This window comes from Gossypium hirsutum, chromosome A03 (genome assembly GCF_007990345.1).
Source record: "Gossypium hirsutum isolate 1008001.06 chromosome A03, Gossypium_hirsutum_v2.1, whole genome shotgun sequence".
NCBI classification, from domain to species: Eukaryota; Viridiplantae; Streptophyta; class Magnoliopsida; order Malvales; family Malvaceae; genus Gossypium; species Gossypium hirsutum.
The window spans coordinates 4,357,514-4,376,328 of NC_053426.1; the positions used below are offsets into that span (position 1 = coordinate 4,357,514).

Below are 18,815 nucleotides of genomic sequence, written 5' to 3' on the forward strand. Positions count from 1 at the left end.
TTTAATTAAGTATAAGTGGTATTATGTGGTCAGATCGTAAAACGAAAAGACAACAAATATTAGTAGATAATATGAACACATCCTTGGTATAATTAGAAACGAACAAATCGATTGAAAAATTAATATGTCGCCTATCGAGTCTACGTGGGGAGATACCTTGCCATGGATATCGAAGCGGATGACTCCTAGAAGATAGAGACATAGATGTGACTAGCTAGACTGCCAGTACATTGAACATGTTTCGACTAGAATAGATCCTAGATCCGTTTCTGAGTTTATTCACTTGTGACATTCATAGTGTGTCATACATTAATCCTAAATGGATGATAGATTATGTATGTATGACTCGTATACTTTGATGTAAGGATGAGCATTTATTGAGTAGCTTTCATAATGGTATATAATAAGGACATATGGGTCACACAACCGTTTCACCAGGCCATGCGACTTCACTCAGATCGTGTGTGTCACAGGACCGTAAGTGTATGACATCATCAGTAACGCCATTGATATTAAATGTGTCACAAATCTCCAAAAGGTTAGCTAAATGAACATTCAAATTTTCATCTTACAACTTATCAAACTGAACATATTGTTGCACCATCTGAATTGTATTTGACTTAATCTTAAAATTATTTGCAGTAATAGTCGGTCTGACAAGCCCCAATCAAAGTGGGCTTAGCATAGTCATACATAGTCTAAGGAACAAGAAGTGCAAAAAGTTGCGGATTAACAAGATTATTATCTATCTCCACAGTAATATCCTTTTGCTCTTGATCATTTATGAAAATCTGTTGACATTGCCTTGCTTGTCGGACCTCTTTGTGATTTCTACGAGTAGTTTTTTCGATCTCATTGTAAAAAACTAATGGTTCCAATGGGCTGCCTCTAGTCATAAACCAAAGGAACATGTAAAAATCAAATAAAAGAAAAATCAGAATTTAAAAATTAAATTTAAAAAGTATTAAAATAAAAATAAAAATGGCTAAATTAATAGAAATAAAGTTTTCTTAATATTATAGTATTGGTAATGGCGACAAAAACTTAATGTTCATGAAACTAATTCAGGTAATTGCACCTATCAATTAATAGTATAGCTATGATGAACAAAGATATAATTCTCACGAGAACTACAAATACTAGTAATTATCGTCTTTCTATTATTTAACAGAATTGATTAAAACTAAAATTAACTAATTTAATTACTAACGAAGGCCACAAAAAAAGCATGAAAATAATATAACAAAAACCAAGAAAGGAAACAATACTTAGGAAAGAAGCTATTTAGATTTTATCTATTACTATTAATCTAAATTACGCAATTTTTTTACTTAACACCTTGATCCGTAGAAATCCCTAAATTATGCTAATATCTCTTTCGAGCATAAGAACAATTGACTATAGGTTCATTAATTGGAATTTCTTTCTAATTAAAACCCTTATTGTCGCATTAACTTGTGTTATAGATTCCCCTATTAGATTTGACTCTAATCCAGTAAATTTATGTTGTCATATTTCAAGGATTACATGCAACTCTATTCAGTTACACAAGATCTACTTTTTAAACAGGATTTTTCAACCACTGATTTAAGCACATCGAATATGAATTAATAATATAAAAATATTAAACCAAGAATTAAACAACATAATTGAGAACAAGAAACTAAAAATGTATTGCGTAAAATAAAAATCAAACAACATAATCCATCATAGGGTTCATCTCTCTAGTTATTTAGAAAATCAATTCATGTTTGAAAATAGAAATATCCAAGATGCAATATAACCAAAAGAAATAAAAAAAAATTCATGATAACTTCCTAAGAAATCAATTGAGAATCTTCAATTTTGACGGAATTATGGTTTAAAGTCAGCTTCAATAGTGTTTTTCGAGTTGTTTTCTTTTCTCTTTTTATTTTTTTTCATATATACATCATAAAATACTCGAAAATTCTAAAAATTACGATTTTGTATTGTTCAATGTGTAATCCCATGAAATCAACACGACCTATTACACGCCCGTGTGGGTTACACGGCTGTGTGGTCTATCCATGTGAAATGGTTCAGCCCGTGTGGCATCTGTAGCTTTCTCTAATGCTTTGGTTTTTGCTCATTTTTCACTCCTTTTACTCTCAAATGTTGTATTAAGTATTAAAACATCAATTTAAAGGATTAGGTATAAAATTCACAATTGATATCGGATAATCACCAAAAAGCATGTTAAAATTGAAACTAAAACATGTTACTTTTAGCACTTATCAATTGTTTATCATTATCACGATTCCCTAAAAACATAATTTTCAGAGTACATTTATGAAAAAATCTCAAGAGTTTTTAATACAATATTTCATTGTCAAATAAGGTCACCATCCACAAAAAAGTAGTTAAATGAAGAAAGGACAACATAACGAGGCTTCTCAAGAAGGGTCATTTTACAACACCCCTCTCGACTTTAACTGGAGGGGGAATATTGTTATACCCTCATCTGCGCGAAGACATGTGGTAAGTTGGAAGTACACTTGGGCAGTAAGCAAGCAAGCAATAAACTAGAAATTATTCATAAGTCTCGCCTTTCTTCACAATCACCCAGAAAAGTGCAAGCCATCCGGTACTCAAGTATTCATGCACCCATTGAGAATGTGATGTCATTGGTCACTAAATACTATATGAGTTCAACTACTTTATATCAACAAGTCAAAATGAATGAATTGAGGTTTACAAAAACCAACACTCTCTCCTTCATATTTCCTCAATCGCTGTATATCTTAAACTTTGTAATAGAAATCGACTTCAAAATTCCTACTTAATTTAAATACTTAAAACGAAATCCATTTTCACTATTTCAATTATTTTGAAGCGACCGTGCCAATGTCTTGGACTTTGTAGCACAAGCAGCTCAGTGGAAACCATTGGCTTCTAATGCTCGCAATTTCCCACCCTTTTCACTGCTTGCCAAACGTACGGCCGAAGGGTGGTGAAAAATAAAATGGTAAAAGAAAATTGCGGGGAAGTTGGTGATAAAACCGAAGCTAAAGAGCATTAAAAATACCTTCAGTCTTTGAACAAATCGTCTTTTCAGTATCAACTTGCTTTCCCTTCAACAAACTATACATCAGCTTACAGGCATCAAAGCCAACTCCTTTTGTCTTTTATTCCTTCCATTCCCATGTCCATTACCTCAACATAAACTACTCTACTCATCATTTATACACAATCAGTCCTTTTATAGCTTACCCAATTTTCTTTCAACCTCCAAATCCAGCCTCCCAGATGTCTGCCGGAATCTTTGCATCACCAATCGCCGGTTCTGGTTTTGTTGGCCTGAAAACCAATGTTTCAAAGCTGGTTCCAACTAATGATTCTATTTCATGGAGCCGGAAAACTGTGTCCAATGGTTCAAGAACCCACTGCATGAAGGTACTGTCATTGGTTTCAGTTCTAATATTATTATGTGGTTCATCTGACTTTGCCTTGTGATTTTAACAGACATGGAATCCAATCAACAACAAGAAGTTTGAGACGCTTTCTTACCTTCCACCTCTCTCAGATGACTCGATTGCAAAGGAAATTGATTACATGATGAAAAAAGGGTGGATTCCTTGTCTTGAATTTGATGAGGTAATAATAATTTTATTTTCTGTAACTTCCTCTAAGAATCAGCTAACCTAGGTCTAATTAAATGATAAAAGGTAGAGATTAATTCCTGGAATCAATATTTTTCAACGTTGTAACAGTTTAAAAACTGGTTTTCCTTTTAATAATGTTAGGTGGGGGCTGTCCACAGGGAGAATAGCAGCATTCCAGGGTACTATGATGGGAGGTATTGGACTCTATGGAAGCTGCCGATGTTTGGGTGCAACGACTCTTCTCAAGTCCTGAAAGAAATTCACGAGTGCAAAAAGGCATACCCCAATGCTTATATCCGTTGCCTGGCATTTGACAACAAGCACCAAGGTCAGTGCATGTCCTTTGTCATTCACAAACCTAATTGAAACCACCACCACCGACTGATCAGCAGCTAGCTGCCTACTGGGTTTTCCCCAATCTATTCCTATTCCTTTTTATTAGTAGAATAATGCTATATGATCTCTCTTTCTTCTGTCTTTTCGATGGATGACAATAGGACAGCCGGTGGATGATTATAAGTGTGGTGGGTTGTTTTGTTTCGGACACTTGTTTGCTTTTATTAAAACAACTATGATTATTATAATGGCTTAGGCACGCACTTACTTTTATTAAAATTAATGATAATTATAATAGCTTAAAAAAGCTAACACACAAGTGGATGTGACATTTTATTAGCCCATGGTTTTGGGTTTATTCTCAACGGCGAAGGAGGAGAAGCATTGTAGAGCTCGATCAGTTTTAGTGTTTTTTCATCATCAAAAGATTTATTTTTGTTTAAAAAAAGGAAAATATATCCGAGGAGACAACGGAGTCGGTAGTTTTCGTAAACAATTTGACCCGCACTGTCCAAAACCCCAAATCCCACTTTTTAAAATAATTAATTTTTTTCGGTACAATAAAGAAAAGCTAAAGAAGCCTAGCTGCCAGCAGACTGAAAATTCTTCAAAGCATCCATTGCCACTTGCATATCTTCATCCAGCAGCTTCTGAATGTAGCTTGGGGGGTCATTAAAATCCGCAGCCGTTACTTTGTTACTCTCCCTTGTTATATATAGCAAAATTTAACATGCCAATTCCTACTGCAAATATCATGGATCAAGCGCATCTCTAATAAATTATTTTCAGCATCATAGCCTTTTCCAACAAACTCAGTCTGTAATGCATTATCACATTCAACTTTTCAACTTCTATGTGTCGAAAGCCTCTAGCCCACGCAAGCAAAAGGCCCTCATCCACTGCTCTTGCTTCTATTTGAAAAATATTAGAAGTTCCAACTGTCATCGAAAAACCAGCTAACCGTTCGCCACATGAACCTCGGATCACCCCCTATAGCTGCGCGAGATAAGTGGCTTATAAGAAACCCATCAGAGTTCAGTTTAACCCACCCTTCAGGCGGTACTTGCCAATGTTTCCAAGTGACATGGTTGCTCTCAAGACTAGTTTTCCTCTTTGCATTTGCAAGACTCCTAGCCCATGCAAAACTAGTTGAGAGTAAGTATTCACTATTACTGCTAGTATGTTTAAAAAAGTCATTTCAACTCTTCCATAAAAACCAGCAAATAATAGAGAACAAAGTGGTCAACTTCCCTCGACAACAGTAATGTTCCCTTCATCGTGAAAGTTCCAACTAAACCACTCCTCTTTCGTTGATGAAAAGAAAGAGCTCCAAAGATCCCTTGGCAAGATGGACCACCAAACTCCACTAAGAAAACAACAATCTCTCATATCGTGCAATGCAGTTTCCATTGGAGCACCGCATTGTGCACATGAATCATCATCACCATACGTCTACGGCATCTTCACCCTTAGTGAGTAAGCGAGATCGTCTAGAAAGCCAAAGGAAAGCTCGTACATGTTGTGGAGCAACAATCTTCCAGACTTTTACGCAAGAATTTTGAGGGTTCAAAATATTAACACCATGCAAGTTGTTGAAGGTATCAGGCCCACTAGTGTCGTAAAGGGGCATCAATCTAGTTAATTGATTAAGGATAGACTGAGGCAAAAGAGATTTGCGACCTTGCCAATCCCAACTGCCATGGTCAGTAACTAGATCGCATAGACGAAGAGTCTCATCAATCCTCTCCCGGCTTATGTAATATAGTTTAAGAGGGCCAAGCTCTTTGATCCAACTATAATTCCAAAAATTAATTAAATGACCATCACCCACAAACCAAACAACACCTTCTGTAACTTTACACCAAACATTAGGAAGGGAACGCCACACATACGAACAATTGGTATGCTCAATGGACTTCAGAATCAACCCGTACATGTTGTTCTTGTCGTGAAGGATGCAAACCCTAAAAGCCTCGATATTATCCAATATATGGAACCCTAACTTAAGGAGGAAAATGTTATTTTGGTAAGGCTTCGAACTCTCAAGCCTCCTTCACCAAGCGGCATGCAACAATCCATCCAACTAACAAGAGTTGGCTTCGTATTTATAGAAGTAAACTCCAAATAAAATTATATGCAAGCTTCTCAATCTCTTTACACATAGAGACCGGGATACGAGCAATCCTCATAAAATAATTTGGGATAGCAAGCAACACTAATTTAGCAAAAGTAATTCTACCAGCCATAAAGAGGTGACAAACATCTGATCCATTAAGTTTACCTCACACTTCATCCATAACAAATTCAAAAATGTTTGAGGCACACGTTTGTGAAAAATTAGCATCCTAAGATACTTCCCCAAATCTGTCACCATGGAAAAACCAAGTCGTTAGCTAATGGCCAAAGCGGTCACCTTTGGTGTATTATTAGAGAAAAAGATTTGGGTCTTATGTTTGATAATCTTATATCTAGAGAATTGACAAAATATTGACAAGATATCATTAACCCCATCAGCCTGTTTTAAGTCAGCTATGCAAAATAGAAACAAATCATCTGCGAAGAAAAGATGAGAAAGCGCAAGACCTTTTCCTGAAAGCATAAAGGGCTCTTATTTCCTCTCCTCAATAGCCTGATCTATCATATGACCCAATTGTTCCATTCCTAAGACAAAAAGATACGGGGACAAGGGATCCCTTTACAGCATCCTTCGAGTAGGAAAGAAAGCATCAGTTACAGAACCATTCCAAAGTAGCTTCATGGATACTAAGGTGACACAATACATTACGAAGCTAAAGAACTAGGAAAGCCAGCATCCACTAAAGTGTCTTCAAGAAAATCCCACCGAACTTTATCATATGTTTTTTCAAGATTAGTTTTTATCTCCATCCAACACTTTTTGCTTTTCATGGTCTTAATCGTATGGATTACTTCTTGGGTGAAAACGATATTGTTTGACATATTCCTCCTAACAATAAAACTTGCTTGATTCTATTTGATAAGCCTTGCATGACAATACGCAACCGATCCATTAGATTCTTGGTAATAATTTTATAAAGGACCGTGCACAAACTGATTGGACAAAATTGAGTTAGAGAATCTGCCCTCAGAACCTTTAGAATCAAGACCAGCAGTGTCGTATTAAGCTAGAGATCCAAATGGTGACAGTTAAAGTCTACCAAGTTTGGACATGGTTCATGAGAGCATAACGAGGCCACTATTACAATCAATAATTTCAAGATCAAACCGGCAATGATTTAGATGATCCAGAATAATATACAATTTAAAGGCACAATGACAGAGGATTTGAATAAACACTTAAAATGGTTTTTCTAACTTTGCGATACTTTCAAGTACAATGGGGTCACTGGTGACGTTATTCGTCTTCGGTTGTACTCCTTTTCTTTAACTGATAATGTCTTTTCTCGGTTAGATTCGTAGGCACCAGGTTCTATTATGACATGGGGTGAGCTTGCTGGAAAATTTTTACAGAAGCTTTTCCCTATTAGCAAAGTGGTTCAACTAAGCAGAGAAATTTTTGTTTTTAGAAAAATGGAAGGAAAAAGTTTTTATGAGGCTTGGGAACATTTTAAAATGTTGATCCAGAAATGCTTGCACCACGGATTCGCTAAGTAGATGCAATTGCAGGTGTTTTACAATGGATTGGATGCAAATGCAAGATCTGGATTAGATGAAACAGTAGAAGGAGCCCTTATGAATAAAACGTACGAGGATGCGTACAAATTGATAGAAAACATGACGTTGAACTCCTGTCAGTGGCCTATTGAACAATTTACATATAGCTAGAAACCTGCTACGATAAAACCTATTCAAGAAGATAGCAAATGCCAACAATTAGTGGATAGACTTAACTGTATAGAATCTGTAAATAATGCATTGTTTATATATGGGGGAGACAAAATGTTCTTCCATTATATCAACAATCCTATTGAAGATGTAAACTGCATTGGAAATAGGGGTGAAAATTTCTATTCAAATACATACAATCTTGGATGGAGAGATCACCCGAACTTGATATAGGGAGGAAACCAATGAGGAGGTAATAATTCGAATCAAGGTAAAATGACTAACTATCAATTTCCTTAATTGCAAAAACCTCAGGATAGAATTGACAGAGAGATGTAGCAATGAGAACGGACGTAAAGAAGGTGTAGTCTGAGTACGCCAACTTAACAAGAACATTAACTAAACTTGAATATCAAATAAGCCAACTAATGAGCATGATGGGTAACATAAAAATACAAATTGACACAGGTATTCCCATGAATATAGAAAATAATCCTCGTAGGGAAGATAAGAAGCATGTGAAAGCAATAGTGCTCCAATCGGACAAAGTGCTAAGTAGTTTAGAAAACCATACTCAGGAGGTAAACATGAAGAATACTGGTGATCTTCAAGAAAGACCTCTAGAGGCTAAAGAAGAACCAGAGCCAGAGGAGGAAATTGCATCGGCAGCTAAACCAGAGAAAAAAATGACAAAAGATTCTATTGTTGCAAAGATCTCGTTCCCTTCAAGACTAGAAGAAAAACAAAAGTAGGTTGAAGATGAGTTTGTAAGTTTTCTAAACTTGTTCAAAACATTAAACGCTAACTTGCCTTTAATTGAGCTAATTAAGAAAGTTCTTAAGTACTCCAAGTTTTTAAAAGAAATTATGTCTAGACATAAGAAAATTAAGGTAGATGAACAAGTTAATATAAGTGCTTCCTGTAGTGTTATTATTCCAAAACAGGTTCCCCAAAAATTAAAAGACCCGAGAAGTTTTACTATTCCTATAGAGATAGGGAACAATCATTTTAATAGAGCTCTATGTGACCTGAGAGCTAGTATTAATTTAATGCCTCTGTCTATTTTTGAAAAACTCAGGTTAGGGGTCTTAAAAAAACTTAGATAACACTGCAATTGTCTAACAGATCTTCAATACATCCGAAAGGTGTATTGGAAGATGTGTTAGTCAAAGTATGCAACTTTATCATCCCAATAGACTTTGTGGTTCTAGATTTTGAAGAAGATCGAGAGACATCGATCTTATTAGGTAGACCTTTTCTGGCCACTTTTAGGTCCACCATTGATTTTAAAAAAATGAATTAACCATGAAAATCAATGGTGAGACTAAAATTTTTAAATGTGGTCATCAGACAAGTAAGGAAGGGAGGAGGGAGTTAGGAGAACAGTGTAATGAATTATTTGTTTCTAACATTCTCAAGTCAAAAGACACACTTCCTTTAATTCATACAAGTCGAAAAAATAGGTTTAATGAAAAGAATAAGCGGGCAAATGTGGAATGGCATAACGGATGATGAACTAATATTGATAGAACTGAAAGATCGTCCATTTGTGAATTAATGATACTATTGGAAAAATCCGGTAGTAAGACTTAAATTATTTGAATTGTTATTTCACTTTTGCAAATTATTGTATATTTAGCTAACTGTTTAGTATTGATTTTAATTTTTTATCAACTTGATCTTTTATGAAAACCTTAATGCTCTAGAAATTGGAATTTTGGGTGAAAACAGAATCGATGTCGCAACACGGTAGTCCGGTGTCGCAACACCAAGGACAGAACCAATGAGATTGGGAAAATCACTTCGATGTCGCAACACAGACTTTGTGTGTCGCAACATTAAAGCCAGTACACCCAAGAATTCAAAAATCTAGAGTGTGTCGCAGCATCGAACCCTGGTGTTATGACAATGGTAAACTGCCAGGGATGTTGAGACACGAAACCCCTGTTTCGCGACATCGCTGCAATTTTCTGCTGGGTTGACTCGACCCATTCACACAACTTGGTGGATTAAAACTCACTTTACCTGATTTTTAACTATTAAAAAACCTATTTTAACCTAAATACATACTATACCCATAGTTAAAACATCTTTCAACTCCCTTAATTTCCCAAAACCTCTTAAACCCCTTAAACCCTAAAATTTACTCTTTTATTTTTCTTTTTCATTTGCTTGGAAAGTTTTCTTCTTTCAATCATACTTGGTGCCACAAAGGACGAGAACACTCAAGGGAACAATAGGCACTACACGAATCGAGGAATACAATAATTTCCACGAGGTTAAGGGTTTTTAAGTTGAACTTCTACTGTTACATTGAATTTCTTTACTTGATAATTTGCTTTAGTTTTTAGTTTAATGATAATGCCTTCTATAAAAGTTAGACGAACTAATGAATTAGAGCCATCAACGGTTAAAAATCCCTCTAGTTTTGAGAACTTGAATGTTGAAAAATATTTTAACGAACTTTAAGAGAAGACATTCATTCAAGAAAGGGGATTTGATCCGTCAATGATCAGTTGTAATGAGATATGACCTCTATTTTGGTATAATAGATGGGAACATTTTTGGACAATCTTGAAAGATATTGTTATAGTTCTGATAGTTCAAGAATTTTATGCATCTTTATAGGACACGAGTTTAGAAATACTGACAACCATATATGGGATATTATATTTGTGCAAGGGATAGAAGTTAAAGTAACCCTCTGATCTATTTGTAATTTTTATGATGCTCCATTCTATGACCAAGATTTTATCTGTGAAATTGATTTGGAATACTTTAGGGACATAAATATGGACAATATTATAAATTAATTAACAGAGGGAATGGGTGAATAGAAATACCGCCTAGGTACTAGTACCCCAACCTCCTTTAATCAAGCTATCATGTTCCCAGAGGCCAAAATGATGATTCAATTTGTGTACATGAATAGTCATTACTTCAAATGTATCTAACATTAATACATTTCGAGCAATTTTACCATATGCTATTTTGTAAAAAAAGTAGGTGTGTATTGGAAAGTTGATCCATCAAAACATGAAGAAATGTATTAGTGGCTAGAAAGTGGGAGTGTTCTTTCCCTACTTAGTGACGACATTATGCAAAAGAGTAGGCATTCCTATGGTATTCATCAAGCAGTTGCTGAAACCATCTCGGAGCATTATTGGCGATACTTTATTCCAGCAGTACATAGAATTTTGAGCCAAACAAATAAAAGATTGGAACAAATGATAGCAAGAAGTGACGACTACACCAGCTTCGTCACAAGGGTTGACTCAAGCTTAACAAGAAGTCGGCGAGAGTAGTCATTCTAAACTGGATTGGAAGATATAATGGATGAAGGAGTCAGGGCCAATATTTCAAGAATTTGCAAGACAAAACAATATTAGGGTCCCTAACTACACGCCAGACATGTTTGAGCCATTTCTATTCATTTAATGTTCATTTGATTCAATATGAAATTTATTTATAGTTTTAACGAGCTAGTGAACGGACCGATTGAACATATTCAATTGGGGCTCAAATTATTTATAATTAAGTTTCAACTTTTCGCCTATTAATTATGACTCTATAAAGAAAATTCTCAACTTTTTTTAAGAAGTAATAGGGTAAGAGGTTAACCACTCAAAATCTTCAATTTTCTTCTCCCCTAATATGTACATGAGTCTAAAGCGCCATATTCAACATTATTTGGAAGTTGTCTTCATAAATCGCCAAGGTAATTATCTCTCTTCCTACTATTTGGGGTTGAAATAAATTAGAAGCATTCAACTTCGTCCTTAAACGAGTGCAATCAAAAGTTTAAAAATGGAAAGTAAGACTTCTATCTCAAAAGGGAAGGGAAATTCTTATTAAAATGGTTGTTTTATCTAGTCTTATCTTCGTCATACATTATTTCAAGCTTCTTGCTTCAATGTGCAATGAACTTAGCACCCTTATAAGTGGGTTTTGGTGAGGTGGAACATATAAAAACCATTGTAAAACTCTTTGGATGAGGTGGCTTAAATTGAAAAGGAAAAAAGTGATAAAGACATGGATTTCAAAAACTTTCATGATATTAACACAATTGTTCTAATGAATCAGTAATGGCAATTGCTTAAAGATCTAAATATTTATTGGGAACAATTTGTGAAGGAGATTTACTTTCATTCTTCTTCTCCAATTAGCACGCCACCATCTCGAACCCCATTGTAGTCTTGGAATAGTCTCAATGAGGGAATTATGCTTATTAAGAATGACTTTCGATAGAATATGGGGAATGGTAATCTTATTTCTATTTGGGTGGATAAATGGATCCCATCACTTCCTAACTTCCAAGTCTCTTTTGCCCCCACCTTCGAATCATGGTTTTCACTTGGTTAAACATCTCTCCTCGAATAATGAAAGAGAAATGTGAATTGAAACATTCAACTCTTTCTTCAACACTTATGGGGTAGAGGTAATCAAACAGATATCGATTAGGCCTTTTTTTTTTATAGATTTACTTATTTGGCATCATTAAAAAAAATAGTCAATTATCATCAAATTGGGTTATCATCTTCTTAGAAAATCTTATGAAGACTTCTCTTATGATGTTAGTTGTTCAAATTGAACTTGAAAGAAAAAAGAACGAGCTTCAATTTGAAATTTTAAATTTCTCCCCAAAAACCAAGCACTTTATATGATGCACTTTTCTCAATGCGGCCGCTTCTAATGAAAATCTAGTTAGAAGGTATTGAAGTTTCTCATCCTCTTGCCCTCAATGCAATGAATAATCTAAATCTCTCGAGTACATTTTATTCTTTTACCCTTTTGCCTATGAAACATGGTAAGCTTCGCTTTTTCATTATGACTCGAATCTTGTAGGTTTTCCATTCTTTGCACAATGTTGGATCTCTATTCAAGACAAGTGTGTATCATCAAATTCTATTCTTTGCCCTAATCTTGTTACCTTCATTTTCTAAGTGATTTGGAAGGCCCGTGACATTAGAATCTTCAAAAAAAAAATCAAAAAACTCAATTCAAGTTTGAAATAGAGCCTTCCAAGGTTATTCTTTTTTTTTTTAATTCAAAAAATCCCCCAAAAGCATGGGTCAGCCTCCCTCAATCTCAAGATTTTACTTAAATTCTATCAGAAGATAGCTTAAAGATTAATTATGATGGAACTTTCTCCTCCACTTTTTGAAAAGTCAGAATAGCTTCCCTAACTTGTGATCATCATAGATATATACTTGTTGGAGCCAACACTCTAATATCTTCTTCCTCGATATTAGCAGCTAAAGCCTATACTTTAAGGCTTGGCTTAAAACTTCTACATGATCACCAATGGCAACAAGTCATCATGGAATCTGAAAACAAGCTTTGCACTAGCAGATTGAGTAGAGATTTGGAACATATTTGAGAGTCTTCGACAATATTAACGAACATTCTTTACTTTGTTCCCAGTGATTATAATAGTTATTTTTTATTTTCACTTAGGAATAAGAAAGTGGGTTGTGGTTGGGTTGCTAAATGATCTTTATATGGGGCTTGCCCGTTGGATTGGATCCACAACCCTAAAGTTACAAGATTTCCTATAGTTTGCTCTTTCATAATGAATGTATGTGTGTTTAAAAGATGTAAATTCACTTTTATTTTCATGGAAAGTCTTAATAATAATATAAATTAATCATTTTAACTTTTATTCAAACTTAAATGATTTTTTTTAAAATTTTATCATAAATTAATTTTAAATCTTTTACATAAAAATTAGGTGTTCATTGATAAACAAAAAAATCAAGTGCTAAAAGACTAAATATAGAATTTCTAGTACAAAATTGTATAACTATTGCATTTACATTATAAAACTATTTGTTATTTAATAAAAATCAAGTATTGAATATAATTTTGTTGTTTGACAATAATATTTAATTTTTTGAAATGACTTATTTCATAATTTTAATCTTACTAATATCATATTTTATAATATTTGAGTAGTTTTGGATAAAAAATAAATATAATAAATTGAAAGTTTGATTTTTTTAAAAGCAAAAGTAAATAGATAATTTATTTTGAATATATTTTTTTAAATCAACTTAGGTGTTGTTTGATCAACTAAAAAATTAAGTACTGATTGAAGTTATAAAATCTATTTAGTATATTTCTTAAAATTAAGTAAGAAATATAATTAGATTTTTTGATAACTATCAACATATTTAAGTTATTCAACACTTCTTTAAGGCGAGGGATAGGGTCACTTACGATTGAACCCAAGCTTTCTCCCATGCCTCATGACGTAATACGTTATTGTCAACATTTTTAGTTTAAAAAATTTTAATTAAGTAAATATTTATTATGGTTATCAAACAAATGTAAAAAAAAAATTATTTTCAAAATTTTCAACATTTAATTATTTAATTGTGTTTGATAGCTATATTAACATTTTACTTAATATAAAATTTTCAGCAAAAAATTGTTGAATATGATAAGTAAGTAGACAACTACTTATCACTTATAGTTGAAAATATTAAGTTGATTTTATTTAAAAAATTATTTTTTGAAATAAACTATTTCCCCATTTTATTAAAAATTAAAATATTCAAATTCTTATTTTTAACTTTTATCCAAAACATTCTGTTAGGCCTGTAAATAATAAGAAGGGGAGGGTGAATTGATATTTTCCTTTAAAATTCGACAAACTTTTCTAAATGATAAGAAAATGGAATAAAAGCTTGTATAATTCGATTTATAGTAGTTCGATCCTAATTTACTATACTTGAATTATTAGCTTTCAAAGAAAATATATAACCTTTACAATCACTATTTTTTCACAAGACTAAGATATAACCTTCCCCCTAATTTTTGTGGTAAACTAGAACCATCTAGCTTTTACAAAGCTCAACTATAACTCTTAACAAATTACGTAAGGTTTTATACCTCAAAAACCTTAAATATCTTTTAGCAAGTACAAAGGAAAAATTTAAGCAATGAAGACCTCTCAAAAGTGTGTGTATTTACAAGTGCTAAGCTTTCTCAAAGAATTGAAATGAGAATAATAAATAGATTTAATAATAAGTATCTAAAGAGATATCTACAAGAGAAAAAGGAGAAATAAAGAATTTGAGGTTTTTCACTTAATTACAAAACTTGGATGTTCTTCTTTTGTGTCCTCAAGTGTTATTGACTTGAATATATACCCTCTAACTTATTTTTGGATGTTTGGAGCCGTTGTAGGGAGTTTATAGTTATAGGGAGCATTTATTTCATGCATTTAATGTAACCTGCAACAGTGTGTCTCAAAATACAAACCCCTTGTCTCAGGATAGGAAGAACAAAATATGACTGTTAGAGCTAGAGGTCTCAAGACACAAATGGCTTGTCTCAAGACAATTTGCTTTGTGACTCAAAATAATCTATCGTATGTCTTAAGATAAGGCTCCCTTGAAATTTACCTTTGCTTCGGTGTTGGCTTTGTCTCGAGACAAGGTTCTTTTGAAGCATTTTTAGCTTCGATGTTGGTCTATCTTGAGACAATATTGGAAACCTTTAAAAATTTGGTTTAGAAACATTTTAAAGGACATGGGAGTTCTCAATAAACTTTTATAAAAAGCTTAAATAATTTAGAAATTTTATTTTTGAGTTTGTAACACTTGAAAATATATTTAGATAAGATTGAAAAAATTTATGCAAATTTGATTAAGAGATTTTATAATAAAATTTATTATATCAAAACAATTGAAAATCAAAACTAACACATTTAAAATAAAATAAAAAATACTATATTAATAAGATTAAAATTATAAAATAATAAATTTTAAAAAAAATCAAAATTTACTATTATCAAACAAAATTAATCAAATAATTTTATAATATAAATTCAATACTTGTAAAATTCAATCTATACATCTAAATAAACATTTATGTGCAAATAAATCTTTTTAACTTTTTAATATGATTGTAATAACTTTTAAAATTTTAATTTATACTTATACAAGACATTTTAGAAAAAAAGAGTATAAAAACCTAATTAAAAAAAGGAAAAAAGGTTTTTTTTTTTTAATGTCATTGCCTCCATTTATGCCGAGCATTGCATTTAAGCCTCCTATTTAGCACTGGCTCACATTTATTAATCAGCCATTATCACCCACAAAAGTAATTTCCAATGCCCCTTTCCTCGACCTCCATTGTCCTCTAACCACTCAAACACCCCATCTTTGACTCCTCCCTCTTCTTTAACTCCGTCATCTTAAAAAAAAAAAAGTGGATAGTTGAGCTGCTATTGAGATTTTCTTTTTTCTCCCCAACCCTGTCTTATCTTGGTTGCTACCTGCCTCCTGCATGAAACAGAAACAGAGTTCCCTTTCTTGTTTCTCACTGTTGCGATGAAGTATATCCGGACCAACAACTTGAAACGGTTATTCTCATTAAAAAGACGCAGTTTCGAAGAAGGTGGTGCCAACCAACATGGGGTTTTCGAAGAAGACAACAACAATGATAGTTTTAAGATTGCTTCTGTTGCAGAGCGTTCTCAGCGACCTTCCTGGCGAAGCTTCTCCTTTGAAGAAATTTTTGTTGCCACCAATGCTTTTAGCTCAGGTTTGTTCAAGTATTTTTTTTTTCTTGGGTTCAAATTTTTGTATTTTCTTGTGGATGGCTTAACATCTTCCATTTGATTATATGTGAATAAACAGAGAATTTGGTAGGGAAAGGAGGGTATGCAGAGGTATACAAAGGAGTACTAAAGGACGGGGAAGAGATTGCAGTGAAGAGACTAACAAAAACTTGTAATGATGAAAGGAAAGAGAAGGATTTCTTGACAGAAATTGGAACTATTGGTCATGTTTGCCATCCAAATGTATTGTCACTTTTAGGGTGTTGTATCGACAATGGCCTTTATCTCATCTTTGAGTTCTCCTCCAGAGGGTCCGTTGCTTCTCTTCTTCATGGTACAAAATGCCAAATTTTGGTTTTCTCGATTCTCCCCCATAGATTGAAATGTTTCACATATCTGGGTTTCATTTAGTATCAGTTGTATGTTCTTCATTGAGATTTTGTTGATGCAGATGCGAATTTGCCACCAATGGATTGGAAAACAAGATATAAGATAGCAATTGGTACTGCCAGAGGACTCTATTACTTGCATAAAGTGTGCAAAAGAAGGATAATTCACCGTGACATTAAGTCTTCAAATATTCTATTGACTGCAGATTTTGAACCGAAGGTACCTATATCAAAATAAGCTCTGGTTGTTCACTGTAGTGTATTTGAGTTTGACCTTTCTTTTCGGAATTCATGTTTTAATTTAGATATCAGATTTTGGACTAGCAAAATGGCTTCCTTCTCAATGGACACACCATTCTATTGCTCCAATTGAAGGGACATTTGGGTACCCTATTCAACAACCCTTTTTCTCTGTTATTTTCTTTTATTTAGGTCAGAATTAAAATAAGATGTAAAGGTGATGCAGGCATTTAGCACCCGAGTACTTCATGCATGGAACAGTGGATGAGAAAACAGATGTGTTTGCCTTTGGAGTTTTCTTGTTAGAGATGATTTCAGGGAGGAAACCAGTTGACGCCTCTCACCAAAGCTTGCACTGCTGGGTAATGCTAATGCATGCCAATTTTGAAAAAAAAGAAAAAACGAAAAAAGTAATGGATGAGATTCCTTGTTTAACTTTCGAAACTCAACAGGCAAAACCACTGTTGAAACGTGAAGAGATGGAAAAATTGGTAGATCCAAGGCTTGGAGGATCCTACGATATTTCACAGCTAAAGAGTCTTGCATTCACGGCATCCCTCTGCATTCGAGCCTCTTCAGCCTGGCGTCCCCCCATGAATGAGGTATTTTATCTGCTATTCCTGCTATCACCAATCATCCAAGATAACCAACAAATTCAATTACTTCCATATATATTTATTAATATAGGATGATATAATTTTCAAACCAGCTATTGCTTCAATCAATACCCACCTGTCTAGTTGTGTTTTGAGACCCAAGGTTTTTTACGCATGCAATATTTTTCTGCCAACTTGTCAAATATCTTTTTTAAATTTCGTGTCACTCTCTTAATCGGCTGAAATTATAAAATAAAAAAAAATCAATATTTTTATAAAGTAATCAAAGCAACATTTGATTTTTTATTAAATTATTAGGTAAATTTTTTCACACTAATAACGATCATTAAATTATAATAGGGGGTATTTAAAAACACCAATTATGTGAATATAATACAATCGTGACAGCTGTCGTCTTCTCAACCTTTTGGATGTTTGCCTGTAAATGAATTTGGACATCCTTTTCACCAGCGTGGAATACAATTTGAACACTCTTTGATTTGACGATATTGGGTGGTGTAGATGAGGAAGTCCAGCCTTTTACCATTTTGTCCCTTTTTTTCTCCATAGTTTAGATTATTTGGTTAGAAATTTTAGGATTTCTTCTTCATCAGTACATTTGTTTATGTCTTAATGTCAAATTTACCAACCAAAATCTTCTTCTTCTTCTTCTTTTTTAACGGTAATTCATAGGTATTGGAAGTTCTTATGGAAGGGGAAACTGATAAAGAGAGGTGGAGAATGCCAGAAGAAGAGGAACAAGAAGAATTCTGGGGCTTTGAGGATCTTGAATATGAATGTCACACTTCTTTCTCACTTTCACCTGGTGATTCTCTCTCGACTGCAAGTTCTTTGAGGGAAAAAAATTAAAATAATCCAAAATCATAAACAAAATTTTAACCACTGCTATAAATTGTCTTCATGTAAATATAAATATCTATTTTGCAGTTATGAATATAATATTTAGCGTGAATTGTGGCAAGAAACCTTCCATTTCAATATTAGATTCCTATTGGACCTACTAACTTTGTTGGATTTAGGTTGAGTTGTGAGTAACTTAGGTTTAAAGTTTTGAGTTGTATGAAAAAAAAATATGGGTAAATTATATCATTTAAGTTTTCATTTTGGTTATTTAATTTTAAAAAAATTATAATTTAATCATTAAATTATTTAAAAATTTTCATTTAAGTCACTGAGATGTTAAAATCCATGTTATAGGCTTTATATGTTCGCATAGTCTACACTAATCTTTTTCTCT

At 33.4% G+C, this 18,815-nt stretch overlaps 2 protein-coding genes and 1 non-coding gene across 3 annotated transcripts; 2 read left to right on the forward strand and 1 right to left on the reverse strand.

The window, feature by feature from the left end:
* Window positions 1–3,049: 3,049 nt before the first annotated feature.
* Window positions 3,050–4,207, forward strand: LOC107963813 (ribulose bisphosphate carboxylase small chain clone 512). Its single transcript, XM_016900294.2, has 3 exons — window positions 3,050–3,414; window positions 3,484–3,615; window positions 3,765–4,207. The coding sequence occupies exons 1-3, from the start codon at window positions 3,268–3,270 to the stop codon at window positions 3,987–3,989; spliced, it is 504 nt and encodes a 167-aa protein (XP_016755783.1). The 5' UTR covers window positions 3,050–3,267; the 3' UTR covers window positions 3,990–4,207.
* Window positions 4,208–7,475: 3,268 nt separating this feature from the next.
* LOC121225390 (small nucleolar RNA R71) lies at window positions 7,476–7,582 on the reverse strand. The gene has a single exon (XR_005923248.1). It is a non-coding gene; the product is annotated as a small nucleolar RNA R71 (small nucleolar RNA).
* An 8,247-nt stretch (window positions 7,583–15,829) lies between these two features.
* LOC107963814 (probable receptor-like serine/threonine-protein kinase At5g57670) lies at window positions 15,830–18,578 on the forward strand. Its single transcript, XM_041106237.1, has 7 exons — window positions 15,830–16,316; window positions 16,412–16,666; window positions 16,784–16,941; window positions 17,027–17,106; window positions 17,188–17,323; window positions 17,414–17,563; window positions 18,251–18,578. Exons 1-7 carry the CDS (start codon window positions 16,103–16,105, stop codon window positions 18,425–18,427), a joined length of 1,170 nt encoding a protein of 389 aa, XP_040962171.1. The 5' UTR covers window positions 15,830–16,102; the 3' UTR covers window positions 18,428–18,578.
* The last annotated feature ends 237 nt before the right edge of the window (window positions 18,579–18,815 follow it).